The sequence below is a fragment of the Vulpes lagopus genome, chromosome 13 (genome assembly GCF_018345385.1).
Source record: "Vulpes lagopus strain Blue_001 chromosome 13, ASM1834538v1, whole genome shotgun sequence".
NCBI lineage: Eukaryota > Metazoa > Chordata > Mammalia > Carnivora > Canidae > Vulpes > Vulpes lagopus.
In genome coordinates, this window is record NC_054836.1 from 36,743,118 (window position 1) to 36,764,151 (window position 21,034).

The 21,034-nt window shown below is 40.5% G+C and overlaps 2 protein-coding genes and 1 non-coding gene across 3 annotated transcripts in view; 1 reads left to right on the forward strand and 2 right to left on the reverse strand.

Annotated features, from left to right (window-relative positions):
- Positions 1–2,368: 2,368 nt before the first annotated feature.
- MALSU1 (mitochondrial assembly of ribosomal large subunit 1) lies at positions 2,369–12,992 on the forward strand. The gene is made up of 4 exons (XM_041727809.1): positions 2,369–2,708; positions 4,017–4,195; positions 10,930–11,011; positions 12,450–12,992. The coding sequence occupies exons 1-4, from the start codon at positions 2,384–2,386 to the stop codon at positions 12,632–12,634; spliced, it is 771 nt and encodes a 256-aa protein (XP_041583743.1). The 5' UTR covers positions 2,369–2,383; the 3' UTR covers positions 12,635–12,992.
- Positions 12,993–15,308: 2,316 nt separating this feature from the next.
- Positions 15,309–21,034, reverse strand: part of IGF2BP3 (insulin like growth factor 2 mRNA binding protein 3) — a 148,844-nt gene continuing 143,118 nt past the window's right edge. Inside the window, exons 12-15 of the mRNA XM_041727810.1 lie at positions 19,192–19,266; positions 16,579–16,710; positions 15,782–15,895; positions 15,309–15,562 (exon numbers count right to left, since the gene is read on the reverse strand). Coding sequence (XP_041583744.1) covers positions 15,464–15,562; positions 15,782–15,895; positions 16,579–16,710; positions 19,192–19,266 — 420 coding nt within the window. The 3' untranslated portion in view covers positions 15,309–15,463. The remainder of the gene's footprint in view (positions 15,563–15,781; positions 15,896–16,578; positions 16,711–19,191; positions 19,267–21,034) is intronic.
- LOC121475188 lies at positions 17,114–17,215 on the reverse strand. The gene has a single exon (XR_005983655.1). It is a non-coding gene; the product is annotated as a U6 spliceosomal RNA (small nuclear RNA).

A 21,034-nucleotide genomic window follows, 5' to 3' on the forward strand; every position in this document is an offset into this window, starting at 1 on the left:
CCTCAAAATTAGTGTTTGAAGTTTTTTTTCTGCAAAGGAAATTAAATAATGTATCAAGAATTTGGAGTACCTACTGTGTGCTAGGTACTGTTCCAGGCATTTGGGATATTTGCCCCCTCCTACTGGCCTCTTGCTTTTAGAAATTACCAGGCCTGGATTTCAGAAATTGGTTCTAGTTTTGGCTTGGCCACAGGCAAGTCGCTTTTCCTCCCTGAGTCTTTTTCAAGCTACTGTAATCCTACAGTTTAATACTGTAACTGGACCTCAGCATTCCTTGTTCTCAGAGGTGGGCCCCACCATGCAGGCTTAAACAACATCACTCAGTGAGTGTACACAAATGACTGATCTGCTAGGAACGTTTTCCAAATGGTCCTTTACACCTCTGCCTCCCCCCCACCGCAGCCCAGAATAATAGATTTTCTTCATGGGATTTCAGACTTGTAAAGGAATCATGGTAACTGTCTTGGTAATAGGCAATGAGTATAAAATTTTATGTCCTGATTCCAGTTTAATTGTTGCAGGATTGGGCAGCCCAGGTGGCTCAGCGGTTTAGCGCCGCCTTCACCTCAGGGCCTGATCCTGGAGACCCGGGATGAAGTCCCATGTCAGGCTCCCTGCATGGAGCCTGCTTCTCCCTCTGCCTGTGTCTCTGCCTCTCTCTCTCTCTCTCTGTCTGAGTCTCTCATGAATAAATAAATAAAAATTTTTTTTTTTTTAATTTTTTTTTGTATTTATTTATGATAGTCACACACACACACAGAGAGAGAGAGAGAGAGAGGCAGAAACACAGGCAGAGGGAGAAGCAGGCTCCATGCACCGGGAGCCTGACGTGGGATTCGATCCCGGGTCTCCAGGATCGCGCCCTGGGCCAAAGGCAGGCGCTAAACTGCTGCGCCACCCAGGGATCCCCAATAAATAAAAATCTTAAAAAAAAAATTGTTGCAGGATTGTTAAGCTCCATGGTCAAGAAAGAATTTTTGAGACATTTTAGGATGCAACTTATGAAGTTTATTTAAGTAGCATGGGAACAGAACTTGTGGACAGAAAGAGCTGCACTTCTGCTGTGTGAAGCTGTTCCTTATATGCTCAGTGCTCAAGGGGGAGGGAAGAGGGGATGAGCAGGGAGTATTAGATCATGTCTTCTTTGAACTTCTACTAATAAAACGACTTTCACAAGATTTCTTTGGTGGTTATCATTCAGCTAGATATTAACTATTGGTGAGAAGTACCGGCAATCATGAGACCCTTTGTGAATGTAGCAACCAGCATGTATTTGATCCTTATCAGAACTATGCAAGCTATAGGGCAACCTTCTGGGCCCAAGGTGAACATTTTTTTGCTTCTATCCCTTATCATAATCAACAGCAGCAACTTCCATACATTCAATACCAGCTGTTTTTCGGCTCTGTGGAGACAAGTTCAAAACAAAACAAAAATTTCTGCCTTCATGCAGTTTACATTCCAGTGGAGGGAGACAGATTAAAACAGAGATGCACAGCTCAATGGTTTAGTGCCGCCTTCGGCCAGGGTCGGGATCCTGGAGTCGCAGGATCGAACCCCACTTCGGGCTCCCTGCATGGAGCCTGCTTCTCCCTCTGCCTGTGTCTCTGCCTCTCTCTGTGTGTCTCTCATGAATAAATAAATATTTTTTAAAAAAGATTTATTTATTCATGAATAAATAAAATCTTGTAAAAAAGATTTATTCATGAATAGTCAAATAAAATATTTAAAAAAAGATTTTATTCATGAATATTTTTTAACAGATTTAAAGTATTTTAAAAAGATTTTATTTATTCATGAATAAATATTGAATAAATAAATACAATATTTTAAAAAAGATTTAAAATATTTAAAATAAAATATTTTTTAAAAAGATTTAATTTATTCATGAATAAACAAATAAAATCTTTTTTTTTTTTTATAAAATCTTTTTTAAAGATTTTATTTGTTTATTCATGACAGACGCAGAGAGAGAGAGAGAGAGAGAGAGAGAGAGAGGCAGAGACACAGGCAGAGGGAGAAGCAGGCTCCATGCAGGGAGCCCGACGCGGGACTCGATCCCGGGTCTCCAGGATCACGCCCTGGGCCGAAGGCGGCGCTAAACCGCTGAGCCACCCGGGCTACCCAAAATAAGTAAAATCTTAAAAAAAATAATAATAAAAGAGAGAGGAGACAATGCAGCGCATTGAATTAGGGCGTAGACAAGACAAATACTAGCCCCCGGGCTCCTACAGAACCCAGTCCCAGATCCGCGCGGCCGGGTCACCGCCCGGCCCACAGGCCTCCAGACTCCGCCCACCGCCGCCCCGGCCCCGCCCACCGCCGCCCCGGCCCCGCCCACGCCCTTACGTCAACTCCCTAGGTCTCCGCGCAATGGCGGCCAATGGAAAGCCGGGGGACCTGCTCGGCCTCCGTTGAGTCCCGCCCCGTGAGCCGTCGCTCGGCGACCGCGATGGGCTGTGGGGGCTGCGTGGCGCGGCGGCTCGGCTCGCTGCTGCGGTGCGGGGCCCTGTCCCCGGGCGCGGGGCCGGCGGCGGGCTCGCGGCCCCGGCTTCGGCTGCTGGCCTTGGGGCGGCTTCCGGCGGCCCCGGCGCTCGGTCGGGCCTGCCTGGGCCTGGACCGCGCGCGCGGCCTGCACGGCGGGCCGGGCCTGGAGGAGCGGGCGGAGGGCGCCGCGGGTCAGGGGCGCCCGGAGTCCGGCGCAGCAGGTACGGGCCTGGCGGCGGGCGGCGGCGGCGGCCGCGGCGGGACCTCGGGGCAACCCGGAGCCGGGTCTCTGCCGAGGGGGCTCTGAGGCCCCTGTTTACGCCTTTCTCCTGAATTCCCAAAGCCACAGCTCCAGAGCCGGAGGGGGCCTCCAGCATGTTGGCGCCGACTTTGCGTGTAAGACAGGCCAAGGGAAGAGCTGACGTCGCCCAAACCCCGGGCGTGACTGGCCTCACCGGACCCTGGGCGCACAGCCTCACGGTCCCCGGGCCCCGAGGAGCGGGCTCCAGAGAATGTTAGGGCGGGAGGATTCTGGGGACGAGCTGGGGCCGAAGAAGCGCCAGTGGGAGCTGGGGCCTGCTGAAGGTCCTCTGATCACTCCAGGTCTTTAGAAATTTGAGAGGTTGCGAGCAGATCACATCTGTGGAAGGTTGGGGTGTGAGAGGGAGAGGTCTTAGTGGACTTAGCCGCTGGGTTCTGGGGGATCCGCTTTACATTTACATCCGCTTCAGACAGCTGTACATTCACAGGTCCTAATACTGCCAGGTAAGGAACAGACTGTGCAGATTTCTACAGAAGAAGAAAGTTTTCACAGGTCACAGTTGCTGCATAACCCGAGTGGCTTTACAAGAAAACGTTTCATCCAAAATGAAAATCGTATTAAGGGGCAGCCAGGGTGGCTCAGCGGTTTAGCGCCTGCCTTCGGCCCAGGGCGTGATCCTGGAGTCCTGAGATGAGTCCCCTGTTGGGCTCCCTGCATGGAGCCTGCTTCTCCCTCTGCGCTCTCTCTCTCTCTCTCTCTCTCTCTCTCTCTCTCTGTCTCTTATGAATAAGTAAATAAAATCTTAAAAAAAAATCGTATTAAAGTTTCAGCTCTCATTGGTTGGCTTGGAGCCCACGCATTTATTCTGGGAGGCCTAATTTTCTTCGGCTGTCAAGTGAAGGTTGTGGACAAGATATTACCTAAGAACCTTTCCAGCTCACAATTGTAGTTCTGTGTATGTGTGAGGTGTGTTGCTCATTTCCTCCGGTATTCGCAAACAAAGTCATTTGTTGTGGACGTATGGTCTTACTTGCATGTGGTAAATAAAATAGCAAAGGATGTATGGTGGCTGTGTGTGACCTAAAAGTTGAGTGATGGCATGTGAAAACCCTGCCCAGGTTTAGCTTCCCGGAGGCCTGGACCCTGCTGGCTTTCAACACTTTAAACACCCTCACGGAGGACAGTTTCATGGTTAGCTGCTCCATCTCGGTGCATGCAGCGTCTTCTACGTGGCTACCTAACGCAAGTGAATCTTTGTGCGTTTCAGATCATCCTGGCCCCAAGTTTGACATCGATATGCTGGTTTCACTGCTGAGGCAAGAAAATGCAAGAGACATTTGTGTGATCAAGGTTCCTCCAGAATTGAAATATACAGATTACTTTGTGATTGGTAGCGGAACTTCCACCCGACACTTGCATGCCATGGCCTACTACATTGTGAAAATGGTAGGACGCTTTCTTTTCTCTTTGGAATCATTAACGGAAGAGTGTAGGTGCATCATGTTGAGGAGCAACACTTAAAAAGTAAATCCATCATATGAGATGATGTAAGAAGCCCAAATTCTCAGTTTTTGCATGTTTTATGTTCATTGATAGTGAAAGTTACAGGGACGGATGAGTCAGGGTTATTTTTTTTTATGATTTTATTTATTTATTGATGAGAGACACAGAGAGAGAGGCAGAGACACAGGCAGAGGGAGAAGCAGGCTCCATGCAGGGAGCCCAACATGGGGCTCGAGATGAAGCCGGCGCTAAACCACTGAGCCACCCGGGCTGCCCAAGTCAGGATATTTCTAATTCTTGTCTCTTGTGGTCATTAAATGAATGAATGAATAAAAAATAAAAGTAAAAATACAAAAATAAATAATTTGAGGCAGGCTAGAAGACAGTATAACCCAGAGGAATTTCTAGAGCAACACTGTTTATTGTGGTAGCCACTAGCCCCATGTGACTAATTATAAATTAATAATTCAGTTCTTCAGTCGTACTAGCCATATTTCAGGTACTCAGTGGCCACATGTGGCTAATGGCTGCAGCACATAGTTGTACAGCACAACTAGAAAACGTTTCCATAATTGCAAGCAGTTCTGTTGAACCCTGTTGGCCTGTATTTAATTCAAATGTTTGAATGTGTCCAGTGTTTCCAGGCGCTGTGCTGGGTATTGGAAAGATGAAAAAGATCTAGTCCTCATCCTCTGAATTCACAGGTCTAGTTGAGGAAAGGGAAGGCAGTTCATTTTCTAATCAGCCTGAATAGAAATCAGAGTGAGGAATATACTTGGAGGCATTTTAACTGATTTTGATAACACTCTGCAGGGGCGCATAACCTCTCTTAGCTTGTTGAAAATTGGTCATAGGAGGGACAGTTAAGACCAAAGGAAAATTAGGTTTTTATAGAGAAAGGTGGTAAGAATAAGAAGGGGACTGAAAACAGAACCTTGGTGCAAAACGGCAAAGCAAAGGAAGATTCCAAAAAAGGAATAGTTGGAGAGACACAAAGAAAACCAAGAGAGAGTGTAGAGAAGAGTTGTAAGACAGGGCCCCAGGATCTTTGTTAGATGTTCTAGTGAGACAGAGTAAGATGAAGACTTAGAAGTGATCATTGCACTTGGAGTTTTAAAGGGAATGAGAGGTTTTATATTTTAACCATTTTTAAAAAGTGTGCAGTTAAGTGGCATTAGTTACATTCACATCATTGTGCATTTGCCACCATCTATCTCCAAAATGTTTTTCATCTTGCAAAACTGAAACTCTGTACACATTAAACAGTAATTTTAACCCTGGCAACCACCATTCTGCTTTCTGTGTCCATGAATTCAATTACTATGAATTCCACTCATGTGAGTGGAATCATACCATATTTGTCCATTCATAACTGGCTTATTTCACTTAGCATAATGTTTTCAAGGTTCATCCATGTTGTGGCTTGTGTCAGAATTTCATGTTTTTAAGGCTGTTTTATTGTGTGTATATATGACATTTTGTCTATTTGTCCATTGATTTTCATTTGGGTTGCTTCTTCCTTTTTGGAGATTGTGAATATTGCTGCTATAAACATGAGTGTAGAAATGTCTGTTCACGTCCCTGCTTTTAATTTAAGGAGTGGAATTGCTGGATCATGGTAATTCCGCTTTTAAGTCTTTGAAGAACCACCCTACTCTTTTCCTTAGTGGCCACACCACTTTACATTACCACCAGGAGTTCACAAGGGTTCCAGTTTCTCTGTATCTTTGCGAACACTTATTTTCTGTTTTTTTTTTTTTTTTTTTTTTAATTCATGAGAGACAGACAGACAGAGAGAGAGAGAGAGAGAGAGAGGCAGAGACACAGGCAGAGGGAGAAGCAGGCTCCATGCAGGGAGCCCGACGTGGGGCTTGATCCCGGGACTCCAGGATCACGCCCTGGGCCAAAGGCAGGCGCCAAACCGCTGAGCCACCCAGGGATCCCCCTGGGTTTTTGATTATAGTAATCCTAATGGGTGTCAAGTGGCATCGAATTATGGTTTTGATTTGCACTTCCCTAATGATTAGTTCAAGCATCCTCTCACATTTCTGGCCATTTGTATATCTTTGGAAGAATGCCTAAAGAAGTCTTTTGTCTATGTTTTAATCAGGCTGGGTTGTTTTTGTTGTGAAGTTGTAGGAGTTCTGTATGTATTCTGGATATTAACCCCAAACAAATACGTGATTTGCAAATATTTTCTCTCATTCTTTAGGTTATCTTACTGTTGATAATGTCCTTTGATGCACAAAAGTTGTTAATTTTGATAAAGTTCAGTTTATTTATTGTTGTACTTCTGCCTTTGGTGTCATATCCAAGAAATCATTGCCAAATTCAGGGTCATGTGTCATGAAGCCTTTCTACTTTGTTTCTTCTAAAAGTTTTATTAGGTCATAGGTTTAGGTCTTTGATCTGTCTTAAGTTCATTTTTGTAGATGGTGTAAAGTAAGTGTCCAGCTTTGTAGGTATCTAGTTTTCCCAGCGCCATATGTTAAAAAGACTGCCCTTTTCCTATTTAATGGACATGGCACCCTGTTGAAAATTGTTTGACTGTATGGGTTCTTTCTTTTATTCCATTGGTCTCCCCTTGTTCACTATTTGGTTTTTGTTTTTAAGATTTTGAGAGAGTGCGCACACAAAAACAGTGAGGGGGTCGGGCAGTGGGGCAGAGGGAGAAGCAGGCTCCTTGCGGATCAGGGAGCCCGAGGGAGAGCTCCATCCCAGGACCCTGGATCATGATCTAAGCCAAAGGCAGGTACGTAACCAATGAGCCACCCAGGAGACCCCCCCCTTTTTTTTTTTTAAGATTTTATTTATTCATGAGAGACACACAAAGGCAGAGACATAGGCAGAGGGAGAAGCAGGCTCCATGCCAGGAACCTGATGTGGGACTCGAGCCTGGGGCTCCGAGATCACGCCCTGAGCCAAAGGCAAACACTCAACCGCTGAGCCTCCCCTCCCTTTTAAAAAATATTTTTATTTATTTGAGAGAGAGAGCATGCATGCATGCAAACATGCATGGGTTGGGGGATAGGCGAAGGGACAGCATCTTGAGTAGACTGTACTGAGCATGTAGCCCATCAAGGGGCTCAGTCTCATGACCCTGAGATCATGACCTGGGCTGAAACCAAGAGTCGGATGCTTAACCAGCTGAGAAACTCAGGTGCCCCGCTTGCTCACTGTTTTGATTACTAATAGCTTTGTAGTTAGTTTTGAAATCAGTAAGTTGAGAGCTCCATCTGTGTTTTTCCATTTCAAGATTGTTTTTGGCTATTTGGGGTCCTTTTAGATTACATATAAATTTTAGGATGGAATTTTCTACTTCTGCAAAAAAGAAAAAAAAGTCACTGGTATTTTGATAGGAATTGCTTTGAATCAATAGATGCCTTTGGGTAGGTAGTACTGGTATCTCAAGGCTATTAAGTTTTCTAGTCCATGAATACACAGTGCTATTTGTTGGGTGTCTTCTTTAATTTCTTTACCAACATCTTGTAATTTTCAGTGTAAAGTCTTTTGTCTCCATGCTTAAGTTTATTGCTAAGTATTTTATTCTTTTTGATTCCATTGTAAATGGAATTGTTAATTTCCTCTTCAGGTTGTTGATTAGGTAGTATATAGAAACAAAGCTGATTTGGCATGTTAATTTGGTATCCTATAACTTTGCTGAATTCATTTATTTTAAACGTGGTTTTTTGGAATCTTTAGGGTTTTATACATGTAAGTCACGTTGTCTGTAAACTTTGATAATTTTATTTTTTCTTTTCCAATTTGGTTACCTTTTTTTTTTTTCCCCTCCCTTGCGCTAACTTCTCTGGCCAGAACTTCCAGTACTGTATTGAAAGAAATGGCAAAAGTGGGCATTCATGTCTTGTTCCTGATCTCAGAGGAAAAATTTTGTCTTTCGCTATTGAGTAGTAGGATAATAGCTGTGGGCTTTTCATGTATGACCTTTATTATCTTGAGGTAGTTTTTTATTCTTTGTTGAGTAAATTTTTTTAAAGATTTTATTTATTTATTCATGAGAGACAGAGAGAGATAGGCAGAGACACAGGCAGAGAATCCCAATATGGGATTCGATCCCAGGACTCCAGGACCACACCCTGAGCCAAAGGCAGATGCTTAACTGCTGAGCCACCCAGACATCCCTATGTTAAGTATTTTTATCATGAAAGAGTGTTGAATTTTGTCAGATGCTTTTCTGCATAAATTTTTTTTATCCTGTGGCTTTTTTCATTTTGTTAATGTGGTTTATTGTATTGATTGATTTTCATGTGGAACTATCCTTACATTGCAGGAATAAATCCCACTCAGTCATGATGTATAATTCTTTTAATATGCTGTTGAATTGGGCTTGGTAGTAGTTTATTGAGGATTTTTGCATCGGAGTTCTTCAAGGATATTGGTCTGTAGTTTGTCTTTCATTCTTTCTTTCTTTCTTTTTTTTTTTTTTTTTGGTAGGGTCTTTGCCCTTGGTATCAGGTAATGGTAGTTTCATAGAATGAGTTCCGAAATGTTCCCTCTTCGATTTTTTTGGAAGAGTTTGAGAAGAATTTGTGTTAGCTTTTGTTTAAATGTTTGGTAGAATTCACCAGTAAAACCATCAGGTCAGGGCTTTTTTTTGCTGCGAGATTTTGTTCCTCTTTGTTTCGTCCTTTTAATTGAGATATAGTGTTTGGAGTTCTTTTTTTTTTTTTTTTTTTTTTTTTTTAATTTTTATTTATTTATGATAGTCACAGAGAGAGAGAGAGGCAGAGACACAGGCGGAGCGGAGAAGCAGGCTCCATGCACCGGGAGCCCGATGTGGGATTCGATCCCGGGTCTCCAGGATCGCGCCCTGGGCCAAAGGCAGGCGCCAAACCGCTGCGCCACCCAGGGATCCCAGTGTTTGGAGTTCTTAATGACTCTTTCAATCCCAATTTAATCTTGGTAAGTTGTGTGTTTGCAGGAATTTGTCCATTTTGTCTAAATTATCCAGTTTGCTGGTGCATAGTTAGTTGTTCATAGTACTCAGTTCCTTTTTTAAGAAGTCGAGTTCCCGTGCTTGTTTTGGATTTTAGTTATTTGGGTTTTCTGTTTTTTCTTGGTCTTCCTAAAGCTTTGTCAATTTTATCTTTTCCAAGGCCCGAATCTTGGTTCCATGGATTTTTGTCAATTTTGGTTTCCTCTGATCATTGTTTCCTTCTTTCTACTAGCTTTCAGTTTAATTTCGTAGTTCTTTAAGGTATAAATTTAGGTTGTTGATTTGGGAGCTTTTTTTCATGGAAGCATATCTAGCTATAAATTTCCCTCTTAAGGGGTACCTGGGTGGATTGTCAGTTAAGCAACTGACTTTGGCTCGGGTCATGATCCAGGGTCCTGGAGTTGAACCCTGTATTGGGCTCCCTGCTTGGTGGGTAGCCTGCTTCTCCCTCTCCCTCTGGAGCTCCCCCTGCTTGTGCACTCATGCTGTCTCTGTCAAATGAGTAAATCTTTTAAAACAAAACAGAAATTAAAAAAAAATTTTCCCTCCTAACAGTATTTTGACTACATCCCAGTAAGTTTTGGTATGTTGTTTTTTAATCTCCTTTGTCTCAAGATATTTTCTAATTTTGTGGGATCTTCTTTGACTCATTGTTTGGCTTTTCTGGTTTTCCTTCTGTTGATTTCTAGTTTCATTTCATTGTGATTAGAAAATATACTTTATGTCAATCTTTTAAACTTTATTTAGAGTTGTTCTGTAGTCTAACATATCTATCCTGGAGAATGTTACATGTGCACTTTAGAAAAATGTGTATTCTGCTGTTGGGTGGAATATTTTATTAATGTTTGTTAGTCTGTAGTATTGTTTAAGTCATCTATTTCTATATTAACCTTGCCTGCTTTTTATCCATTATTGAAAATGGAGTATTAAGTCTTCCATATTATTATCATCTGTGTCTCCCTTCAGTTCTGTCAATGTTTCCATATGTTTAGGAGTTCTGATTTTTGGTGTTACATGTTTTTATTAATTAATTAATTAATTAATTAATTATAGTCACACAGAGAGAGAGAGGCAGAGACACAGACAGAGGGAGAAGCAGGCTCCATGCACCGGGAGCCCGACGTGGGACTTGATCCCGGGTCTCCAGGATTGCGCCCTGGGCCAAAGGCAGGCGCTAAACAGCTGTGCCACCCAGGGATCCTGGTGTTACATGTTTATAATTGTTATATCATCTGGGTTATTTGGTCCTTTTATCATTGTATTGGTTTTCTTGTCTCATAATATTTTTTGATCTAAAGTCTATTTTGCCTGAACTAGTATATCTTTTGTTTTGGATCATTCATAAGACCTGTTGGGAATGAAGATATGGGATGATAAAATCCCATGAACATGGTCATGAAGGTGGTTGATGCAGGTGAGGACCAGATATTGAGTGAGCTTGGCTTCTCTGCCTCAGAGACACTTTGGTGGATATGAGTAGGATGGCCTTTCAAAAGGGTTTGGAGAGGATTCAGTAGGAATGTATAGGAGTAGGTAGGATTTAGGGGTGGGGGAAAAGTTGAGGAAACTAATTTATCATGGGGTATAGTTAAGAGGAATGAGTAGGCTAGTTCCCAAATTAAGATCAAGAAAGATACCCCCCCCCAGACTATCTCAGTGAGAACAGAGACTTCCTCATTCCCCACCATAATATATAACCTGTTTTTTTTTTTTTTTTCAGTACAAATACCTGAAAAGTAAAAGCGAGCCTCATGTTAAGATTGAAGGGAAAGACACTGATGACTGGCTCTGCATGGACTTCGGTAAGTTATTTTGACATATTTTACAGATAAATATTTGTTTTGTCCTAATCTTGAACTATTTTCAGTTGCAGAAGGATTGAGATCAAATTGTTTTTCATGTAAATTTTTGGTATTTGTTTACAGTAAATTTTAATTATAACCCAGGAGGTCTTATTCACCTGTGAAATCCTTACCTAATGTGGTATGTATAGAACAAGCCAGGCAGGTCAGAAAGATGGTGGAGAACAGGGTGGATAACATGGTAGAGATGAGAAGCATTCCTCAGTGGTGGTAGAAGGCTTGGGGTGCACATAAATCTGGCCTAGAATGACAGATGAGGTGAAGGCAAAGGGCATTGCAGGTCCTGAGAAGGAAGAGTAGAGGACTGGAATTTTGAAAAGACCTAACAAATTTGGGTATTAACATATACATAGTTTTACAGTATTTCCCCACAAGATACTTATTACAAAAAGAAAAACAGTAATTGTCAAGAACTGTGATGGATCTGAGATTTTTATCTGCTCATAACTAACAAGTTAACCACCCAGTTTCATGGGTATTGGTGAGAGATGAAAGGCTAGTCCTGGGTTAGAGATGAAACAGTTTTATTACTGATTGCAGTAAGAGTAGCTAGCCAGCAGGAGTATTTTTGTTTTCCACCAGGTTCCCTGAGCTGTTTCTAAAGAGAAACACAGGGCCAGATGACATCTGCAGACAAAGTTCTAAGAGAGGGACCTTCATGAGATTAGGGTAGTACATCTTTTATATGCCGGAAGCAGACCCATGGTTACTGTGGTGGAGGACACTTTTTCTGCTAAGGCTCTATCTAAGCCAGGGTTTCTTCCCTTTGTCACTCTCAATATTTTGGACCAGGTGATTTGGGTGGGAGGGGGGATATATATCCTGTGCATTGTAGGATGTTTAACAATCTCCCTTCTACTCTCTAGCCCCATTTGTGAAAATCAAAAATGTCCTGAGAACCAATGCTATAAGTAAACCTGTCCTTTGCTGTGAGGGGAGACAGCCTCTGAAACCATTCACTACATAATCATCCTTGAAAAGATAGTCTAGAATCAAAAGGCAATCCATGCTTTGCTCATAGGATATGCAGAAATGTGAGACTCCAAAAAGAAATGTGATACCCATGGAGAATTGTCTTTGACAAGTAATTTGGCAGAGCCTACTTTAGTCACTTGGATAGTTAACATCACCAGGAATCTTAAAGATTGCTATCATGTACTTCCTGTATGATGCACCGAGAAAAGCACAGCATCATTTCTATGGTATTGTTGTAGGAAAGATATCCATATTTTCCATTTCTAGTAAATTCCTGCATAATCCTGATCTGGGGTCCATACTTTAACAACCATTGTTCTATCGCAGAGGTTTATGAGAACACAAGAATAAAAGCTAAAGAACTGTTTCTTCATTTTAACTCTTATCTGTCCTTGATTGATAGGCAGCATGGTGATTCATTTGATGCTTCCAGAAACCAGAGAAACCTATGAATTAGAGAAATTATGGACCCTACGTTCATATGATGACCAGTTAGCACAGATAGCACCCGAGACATTACCTGAAGACTTCATTCTTGGAATAGAAGAGGACACTTCTTCATCCCTGACTCCAGTGGAGTTCAAATGAGAATAAAATGATATGAACTACTTTAGTCATTATCAGATTTGGATTGAGTCACTTTTTAAAAATATAGCTCTGATTGAGCTATATCAATCACCTGATTGGTCAGGTTGTTGTCAAAACAAGCCTTATCTATTGGCACTTGGGCTAAATGAAATGTGGAAATTGTAGGTAAGTGAGCTCTCATAGCAAGAATCGGTACATTCAAACTAAAATTTTAATATATTGTTTTTATTCCTAAGATCCTAGCAGGATTCCCCAGAGTTAACACTGGCCCCTGTGCTCTGCTCAGTTTAATTTCGCCTAAGTGTAAATCTTATTCTGTAGAATGGGATAGCCTTAAAAAATAAATAAATAAAAGACACCTACCACTCCATTGGTCTTATTCCTTAAAACCTACAGTTTTTACTTCAGAGGCACAGTATTAGCAAAATCCACAGTAAGTACTGTGGAATGGAGAAAAGTATCTAGTGGTAAACTGAGACACAATATTACTAAAAATATTTTTTACAGTTTAACTAAATTTGAACATTCACATTTGAAAAACCATAAATAAAACATACCATATACCAGGCTGCACCTAATGATGAAAAACTTTATTCTGCATCAAGGTATCTGGAAAAAGAAGCTGCATTTGGGGCACATTACAGATGAGGAATGATCCATGTGCGGTGAGTACAAAACTCAATTACAGAATTAGATACTCCATTACCATTGCTTAATTAAAAGTAAAACATGATTTGCCACACTAAAAGGCTAGAAGTGAAATATGACAGAATTTTAAACCAGCAAATATAAATGCAGCACCTATCTGTATGTGTGTACATACATATATATATATGTTCTATATATATATATATAAACAACAAAAAACATGGGAAAAATCAAACACTGAGGAAGAGCTCTGGCCTAATAAGCACATCTCACCTGAAATCCAACCAGAAAGCCAGTCTGATTTTATTTTTGCAATTCATTATATGAAAAAATTATGAATGCTAAATGAATTGTGTGACAAAGGGCACTTTTTGGCTAACACTACAAAATAAACTGGTTTTCTGAAAACATTTAGGAAAACATTTCAAGTCATTTTCAAAATGTCTAATTGATAACAGTTATCTTCAGAAAAACTTACCTAGTCTGTAGAAATTCACCTTGAAATACAAAGGAGGCCATATTTTTTAAAGGGTTATTATATATGTATGCCCTTCAGATCAGCATAATGCGATGACTGATCATTAAATGAACAAAAGCAACACATAATTCTGAGAGCAGTGTGGCCTTGGAGACCACCCACACCCACATAATTGTACATACTGGGCTTTGCCATCAAGTTAAGGAATGGGCACATGAATTCAGTATTGTAGATCAAAGGTCAAATGTGTTATATCACAGTCATTCAAATTATATTCCAAAAATTGGTTCCTGGTATTCTCTACTTTTTGACTTATTTTCAAATAACTAGTTGCAGAGAATATAGAAATCCTGCTGTATTTTATATAATATTTTAGGTGGCCTTACAGTTTTCTTGATTTATCATTGTTTAAAAATCTTCAAAATAGCTTAGTGAGGCTCATGACAGTGCCTGGCACATGGAGATGTAGCCTTGATATTGCCTTTAAACACTGTCACACCGTCTGAGTACCCCCTTAGTCTTCACAAAGCAATTCTGTTGGGGTCCGCTCAAAGTGTAGACCAACTGGTCTGAAGTGTGTTGGCAAACTAAGCATCCCATTAAGACCAGCTGAAGCTTGCTTTTTACCAATCAGTTTAAAGTCCACAGGGGCTGCATCTATCATCGATGCACTTTAGGTAGTGATAGTCTAAAGCACAAAGCATTTTTATGCATTTAATCACATAGCCAAACAAAAAAACTGAAGTCTCCCGAAGCCTTTTAAACTAGCCGTTCCAAAACCTCCTGCAACCACTTTGCTCTGTTAGTACCATCGAAAAGGTTCCCTACCATAAACGAAAAATGAAATGGTATTGCTGCTCTCCAAATATAGGCACTGCTCCGTATCACTGAACATTTATTGGATTTTCCAACTAATGGTGTCAAAAGCCTCAAAAAACCTGAAATTAATTTTCCAGCTTTACGGTCACCAGCCAGAAGTAAAAATTTTCTGTTATTTTCCTGTCAGCTAATTAAGTTTTTTAAAAAACTGTTGGACTTTTATCTTTATAAAGTATATAAAATTTTCCAAAAAACAAAAAACAAAAACAAAAAAAAAAAACAAAAACAGAAACAATTTTGCTTTCATTGCATTACTGAATACCTGAGGTAGTTGAGTAAAAATGCACATTTAATACCCCTGCCAACACCATTCAGCACTTCCCTTAGGTTATTCATGTTAGTGTTAGATAAAAATAAAACTGAGAACAGTTGTTCTATGCTAATAGCTTACCATTTAAGTTCTTGTAATCATTCTATTCTGATCCAATTTTAACAACTGGATTTGGGAGCAATCTACTATATTTTATGAATTTAGTGAATGCATCATTAAGCCAATTTCTGGCAATAGGGGGGTATATTAAGAAAAATTAGAATATTTGTTACACTGAGAATACAACAAAAGGGAAGTGCAGAGCTCCTCTCTTTCCCTCCCCCCCCTTATTTTTTTATTTTTTTAAAGCTGGGTGTCATACATTTCAGAGAGCATAAAGTATACATTCTCACAGAGACAGGAGTTCAAAAGTTGCCTGGTCCTCAGAAACAACTGGCTAGGTAAAAACTTGTGCATGTAATTCTGGATATTAGGGGTTCAGCGCCCATCTGTTGGTTAAGCAATCTGTCTTTGGTTTGGCGTCTGCCTCTGTGGTGGGCTGTTTCCTGAGCCTTTACTTGCGTCTTGACTGAGGTGGTCCACTTTGCAGAGCTTTCTGCTGTTGGTGCTGCTTTACCTGAGTCAAAATTTCCTGAATTTTTCTCTGGGCAACCTGCAAAAGGAGAGAGAAAAGATCTGAAATTTCTACCTAATCAAAAGATACATACTAGTTTAGTTGCTAGTAGAGTTTGAAATTACCTGCTAAAAGGGATTAAGTGTGTTAAGCACCAACCAACCTTGAATATTTATTTGGGGTGGGGGCACGCCCCCAGGAGAATTGCTCCCATGCATGAAAGAAGCAAAAGAGCTTATCACATTAGAGCCCACTTGCCTGGCAAGCATAGAAGTGACCAGTTATTTTCACAACCACTTGGTCATTCTCATCAGGTGTCTGGTCACGAGGGACAACTACTTCTGCACTTGACAAATTCTGGAGCTCATTCACCTGAAAAAGATAAATACAGATCATGTCAAATTGAGGTTTTAAAAAAATTACCATTTGCTGAGCACTTAACTACGTGCCAAACACTAAACTGTGGCTTTTACAAATTTCATCTCATCCACCAATAATTCTATCAGGTTATCGGTATTGTGCCCATTGCAAGATGATTAAGACTTAACCAAAGAAATTGACCTGACCAGTTATACAGGTGAATGGCAGAACTAGGCTTCATCCCTGAAAGTCAGATCCCAAAGCGTGTGCTCTCAATTACTTCAAAATTGTAAACAGCTTTGAAAACAACTTAGAAGTTACTTGTGCTAAAGAGAAGCTGGAAACCATTTACTTTTTTGTTACAGAGGTAGATTATAAAGGTAGATGAAATTTTTAAAAGTTTTCTTTTGATCAAATGTGCAAAAATAAAAAGCTGGAGTTATGTCAACCGACAGTGCTAAGTGCCCCTTATACACGAGCCAGTAGTCCTCTCCCACAAAGTGGTCAGAGAGGCATTACTTTCACTAGGAGCTGACACCGACACTCAGGAAGAACGAAAGGCAGTCTTCTCCAAACCTGGGCCAAGGTGATCCTGCTTTTTATAAATTAGCCAAAATTCAGGGACTTGGAACTCCTAAGTACCTTTCAATGCTTTCCCTTTCATACCACTGCACAGGTTTTGCTGAAGTACTTGCCGTTTTGCCTCCTTTTCCAATAACTCTGCCAGCAGCAAAGGATGGCACTCTGATATGAGCTTCAAGTTTCACCTCTTCTTTAGGACTAACAAAGTTTTCTTCTTTAATTTTTCCATAAATTCTTCCCTGAGCCTAAAGATGAGAACATATCCTATTAGTGTCATTAACAAAGGGAAAAAAGGTCCATTAACTTCAAAGATGGCCAGAATATACTGGAATGGGGACACATCTGCATTTGATTGTTACAGATGGCGTATGAGGCAAATTAGGTTCACAAGAACAAGCGGGCACCACAGAGGTGTTAACTAAATGACTGACCGAAGAATATGGCTTATTCTTTGAACAAAAAGAACTAAAGGTAATAATTAGCCACCCAAACTAAAAACAAATCATTTTTGTGGACAAATGATCACTTGCCCTCTGATCCGAAAAGGTAAAACCTGTCGTGCTTTCAGTAAGAAAGTAACTGTGTTTTTCTTGAGTAGAAGAAATGCTGAAGAACTACAGAGCCAGCTGTGGTAGGCTCATACCTGCTGAAAGGATACTTTCTATGAATTTGGGTGTCCTCCTTGCACAGGGGCCATGCTAATCTTCTCTATCATTCCCATTTTAGTGTATGTGCTGCCAAAGCGAGCACTGAAAGGATACTTTCTATTTAAATACATTTCTTCATCTCAGCCAAATGGCTTCTACTTTAAATAATAAGGCTACAAAATCAGGTCAACAAGCACTTCTGATATTTATAGTCCTCACATCCCTATACCTACTGCATATAACTAGACATACCTAAGAAACTTCTATTATGTACTATTAATTTGCTTGCCTGTATACCAAAGGATAAACAAGTCAGAGTTGGTTTAATCTGACAAGCTACCAGGGCAAATCATAAAAACAGAAGTACCCAACATTTTCAGTGGTGCAGAAATGAGAACTTCATTATAGGGGATTACCGAAAAACAAAATCTATCTTGGTACCCTATATTCCATTCATTCTCAAAGTCTCAGCCACAGATCTAGGCATCAACACAAAGGACAGAGGAAAAAAAAAAAAAAAAACAGGACAAAGATACACATCCCTCTTTCAAAACAAAAGCTCTCAAAATCAGAAAAATATGGGTTAGGAGATTTATCACCCCTTAGATCTCTAAAATAATTCACTTGTAATTATCAGTGATCACATAAATGATATTTAAGCATTATAGGTTTTCTTAAATATTCCATTTAAGATGACTAAGGGTATTGAAGGATACAGGGCAACAAACTGAATTTCCCAGCAAACAAGTATAGGAATGACAAGCTGGTAGTTCTGTTTATTAAAAATGTAAGAGCTCAGCACCAAGAAGAAACATGCAATAATGGACGCCTATGCTTATCTTTTAAGATTTCAAACTGAAAGTGAATGATCCTGTAGGTTTGGGATAGGAAGCAGTTTGCAACACTTCTGAGTTAGGACTTCAGCTGCCTGGACCAGAATGCTGGTGTGAGAGGCTAATTTCTTCTGAGTTTGAGCCTAGCCAACTGCACCCACATCTCAAAGCACCTCCTTTTGTTTCCTATTCTTCCTGTAAATGAAGAAGTTTCGGATTTTTACTGAAAAATGTCCCACAGAAAAGAGAGATGTAAGAAAGCGATAGTTTAAAAGGGGGGATTTGGGGAGAAGTAGGCATTGTTACTAGCCACATTTAGAGGTTTAAGGTTCAAGAGTTGTCCTGTTACACAGGGACCAGGTGTTAAGAATAAGACATTTAGGGATAGTGTGGTTATTCTAATTCAATAGTTTTATAGCCACTTGTACTAAGTTTTAGGGAGAAATTACATACCTGAAGGACTGTTTGACAATTTGGCAGAATCTTAGTCCGATTCACCCTGAGTCTGCTGACCACCACCACCATCACCACCACCACCACCACCACCACCAGCTTATTTATATTGGGCCTCCTACGTGGGAAGCAATATTCTAAGCACTTTATATATTCTTTATACCTAATAACCTTGTTTCAAACTCATGGGTTTTCAAATCCTCATTTTACAGCTGAGTAACTAGCCAGAGAAACGTTTAAGTAATTTGCCCAAAGTCACACAGCAGATAAATGATACAGCTGGTATTTGAACTGGCAGCCTGGATGCCCGGTCCCTGCTCTTCGTCGACTCTCAGTATACAATGAGGGGTACTCCAGCTTGCAAAGGTCTCAAACCCCAAAATATAAGAACAATAGTTCACACCAGGACAAATGCCAGAAGAATTAAGGACAAGAGGGAATATTTGGGAACAAGTTTAACACAGCATAATAATCAGACAAGTTTGTAAATTTCAGTCTTAAAGGTCTCATCTTCACATAGTAACAAGGCACTGAACAAATTCTCCTTTGGGAGATAAGTAAATACAGCAACCATCACAAAACACTCAAAATTGAAACAAAGTCTGGTTTATTTTTAAAATATAACTTTGGGTATGTTTCTATGTTAGTCTTGTGAATTTCCATTGGGAGGTTGTTTTTACGGGTTTTAGATATATTTAAGGGAGAAAGCAGGTTTAGAGTTTCTGAAAAGAAGGCATTAACATTCTATGAATCCATTCATTTGTTACCTGAGCATGCACTCTAGAGCACATACCTTGAACTGAGCCTCTGGTGGCCCGGTGATAATCACCATCCTCACTTTAGCATCTGGTGCTTCAGCTGGAGCAATCTGTAACAGACACATCAAGGGAGGATGCCACTTGCAGGTGCCACTGATAAAAATGTTACACACACCAGCCTCACATTTATGCATGACTTACTAAAATGTATTAGAGAAGAGAAAGCCTTCTGGGAGAAAGCTACAGATTGGCAGTGATTAACATGGGTTCATTAGTTTTGGCTCCTGCCATGAACTGTGCACTCACACTGTGGCTGGCCCAGATGTAAACATCCGCATGCCATCTCAGCTTCTCCTTGCTAGGCTCTAATGAGGTGCTGCCTGGACTTTACGGTGGGAGAACAGAAGGCTGCAGAAGCTGAGTTACCTGGCCCATCCAAGATCACAGCTAATCCAGCTGGAGGGAGACCCGAGTCTGTCTCCACTGCCCATGCTCTTTATCACCCCACCAGTAGTGCTCAAAGTGTGATCTCTGGCCCGTCTGCATCAGAACCCCCAAGCTTTCTGTATGTGCAAGAAATTGCTGTGTTCACAAATCTAAGACTATGGGAGTATGCTCATTAGAGTAACATAGGAAATAAACATTAATTTAGCAGAAGAAAAGTTACTGGCTTTTCTATTTTTGCAGAATGCATGAAATCACACAAAAAGCTGGGGGAAATGTTGCAGACTGCTGAAGGGAAAGGAAACCATTCTTCCACAGTTGTAAGATTTGGGGCCCCAGCTGGTATGAGTTGTTTTAAAAAGGAAAAAAATTAACTAGACATATGCTGTGCAAGAAGCAAATTCTATTTACAAAATATATTACTATGTAAGAATGAGCAGAAAATATGATAAACACTATCCCAAATTCTGCCATTGAATATGATCACTGTCAGTTACCAATATGGTCTACTAGACCCCTTCCCACATGTTTATAATCAAAGAATGTTTTCATTTTTAATGGAGTCATCTTTTTCTCCCTCTGTCACCTAGAGCCATGCTAATACTATTCCTACTTTATGCTGGGCACGCGCTAATTCTGAGTCTAGAAAACAAGCAAATAATTACTTCCCTTTAGTCTAAGCTCTTAGAATTATTCACTGGAAACCCCTAGAACAAAGATACCATTCTTTATCTTTCTGACTAGACTTCTTTTGTCAATACTGGTGAGGGAGGGCTGAGGCTAAGGGCACTTACACACTGAGCTGAAGAGCATAAATCGCTATACCTCTGAAAAGCCTGAAAATACATGCCCTTTGATTAATCAAATCTACTTTTATACACTTACCTTAAAGAATAAGATTGTAGGTGACAATGTGGCTAAGAGAACTCTGTTCGTCACTGCACTGTTTGTGTAGGATAAGTTAGGAACAGTCTAAATGTCCAATAAGTGAACACAGATAATCAGCAAATAACCAAATATATGCCTATTTAGTACATGAAATTTATGTCTATGTAAATCTAGCAAAAATGTTAAGAATGGTGGTGTATCTTTCAGATTAGGCATGTTACATGCTTTCTTGGAAACAAACATCTTACTCTCATTATAAATCCTTCAAGAAGCCTGAAAAGGAGAGAACTGAATACTAAATACTTAGTTCTCGTTCATGAAAGGTTCATTGCAGTTTTTCCAGAGCCAATCTACTAGGTTCTTTTTGCATGTGTTAAAGATTTAAGTCTTTGATCAGGAAACCAGCAGGATAGTAAAGCTGGTTCGCCCCTCAATCTTTTAACATCTCTTTTCCATTACCTGTCTGTCTTGGCTGCATTTCCTGTTCATGTATTTTGTTATCTTTTGCTACAATAGAGCATATAAGGACTAGTTCTGTGTTTTGCT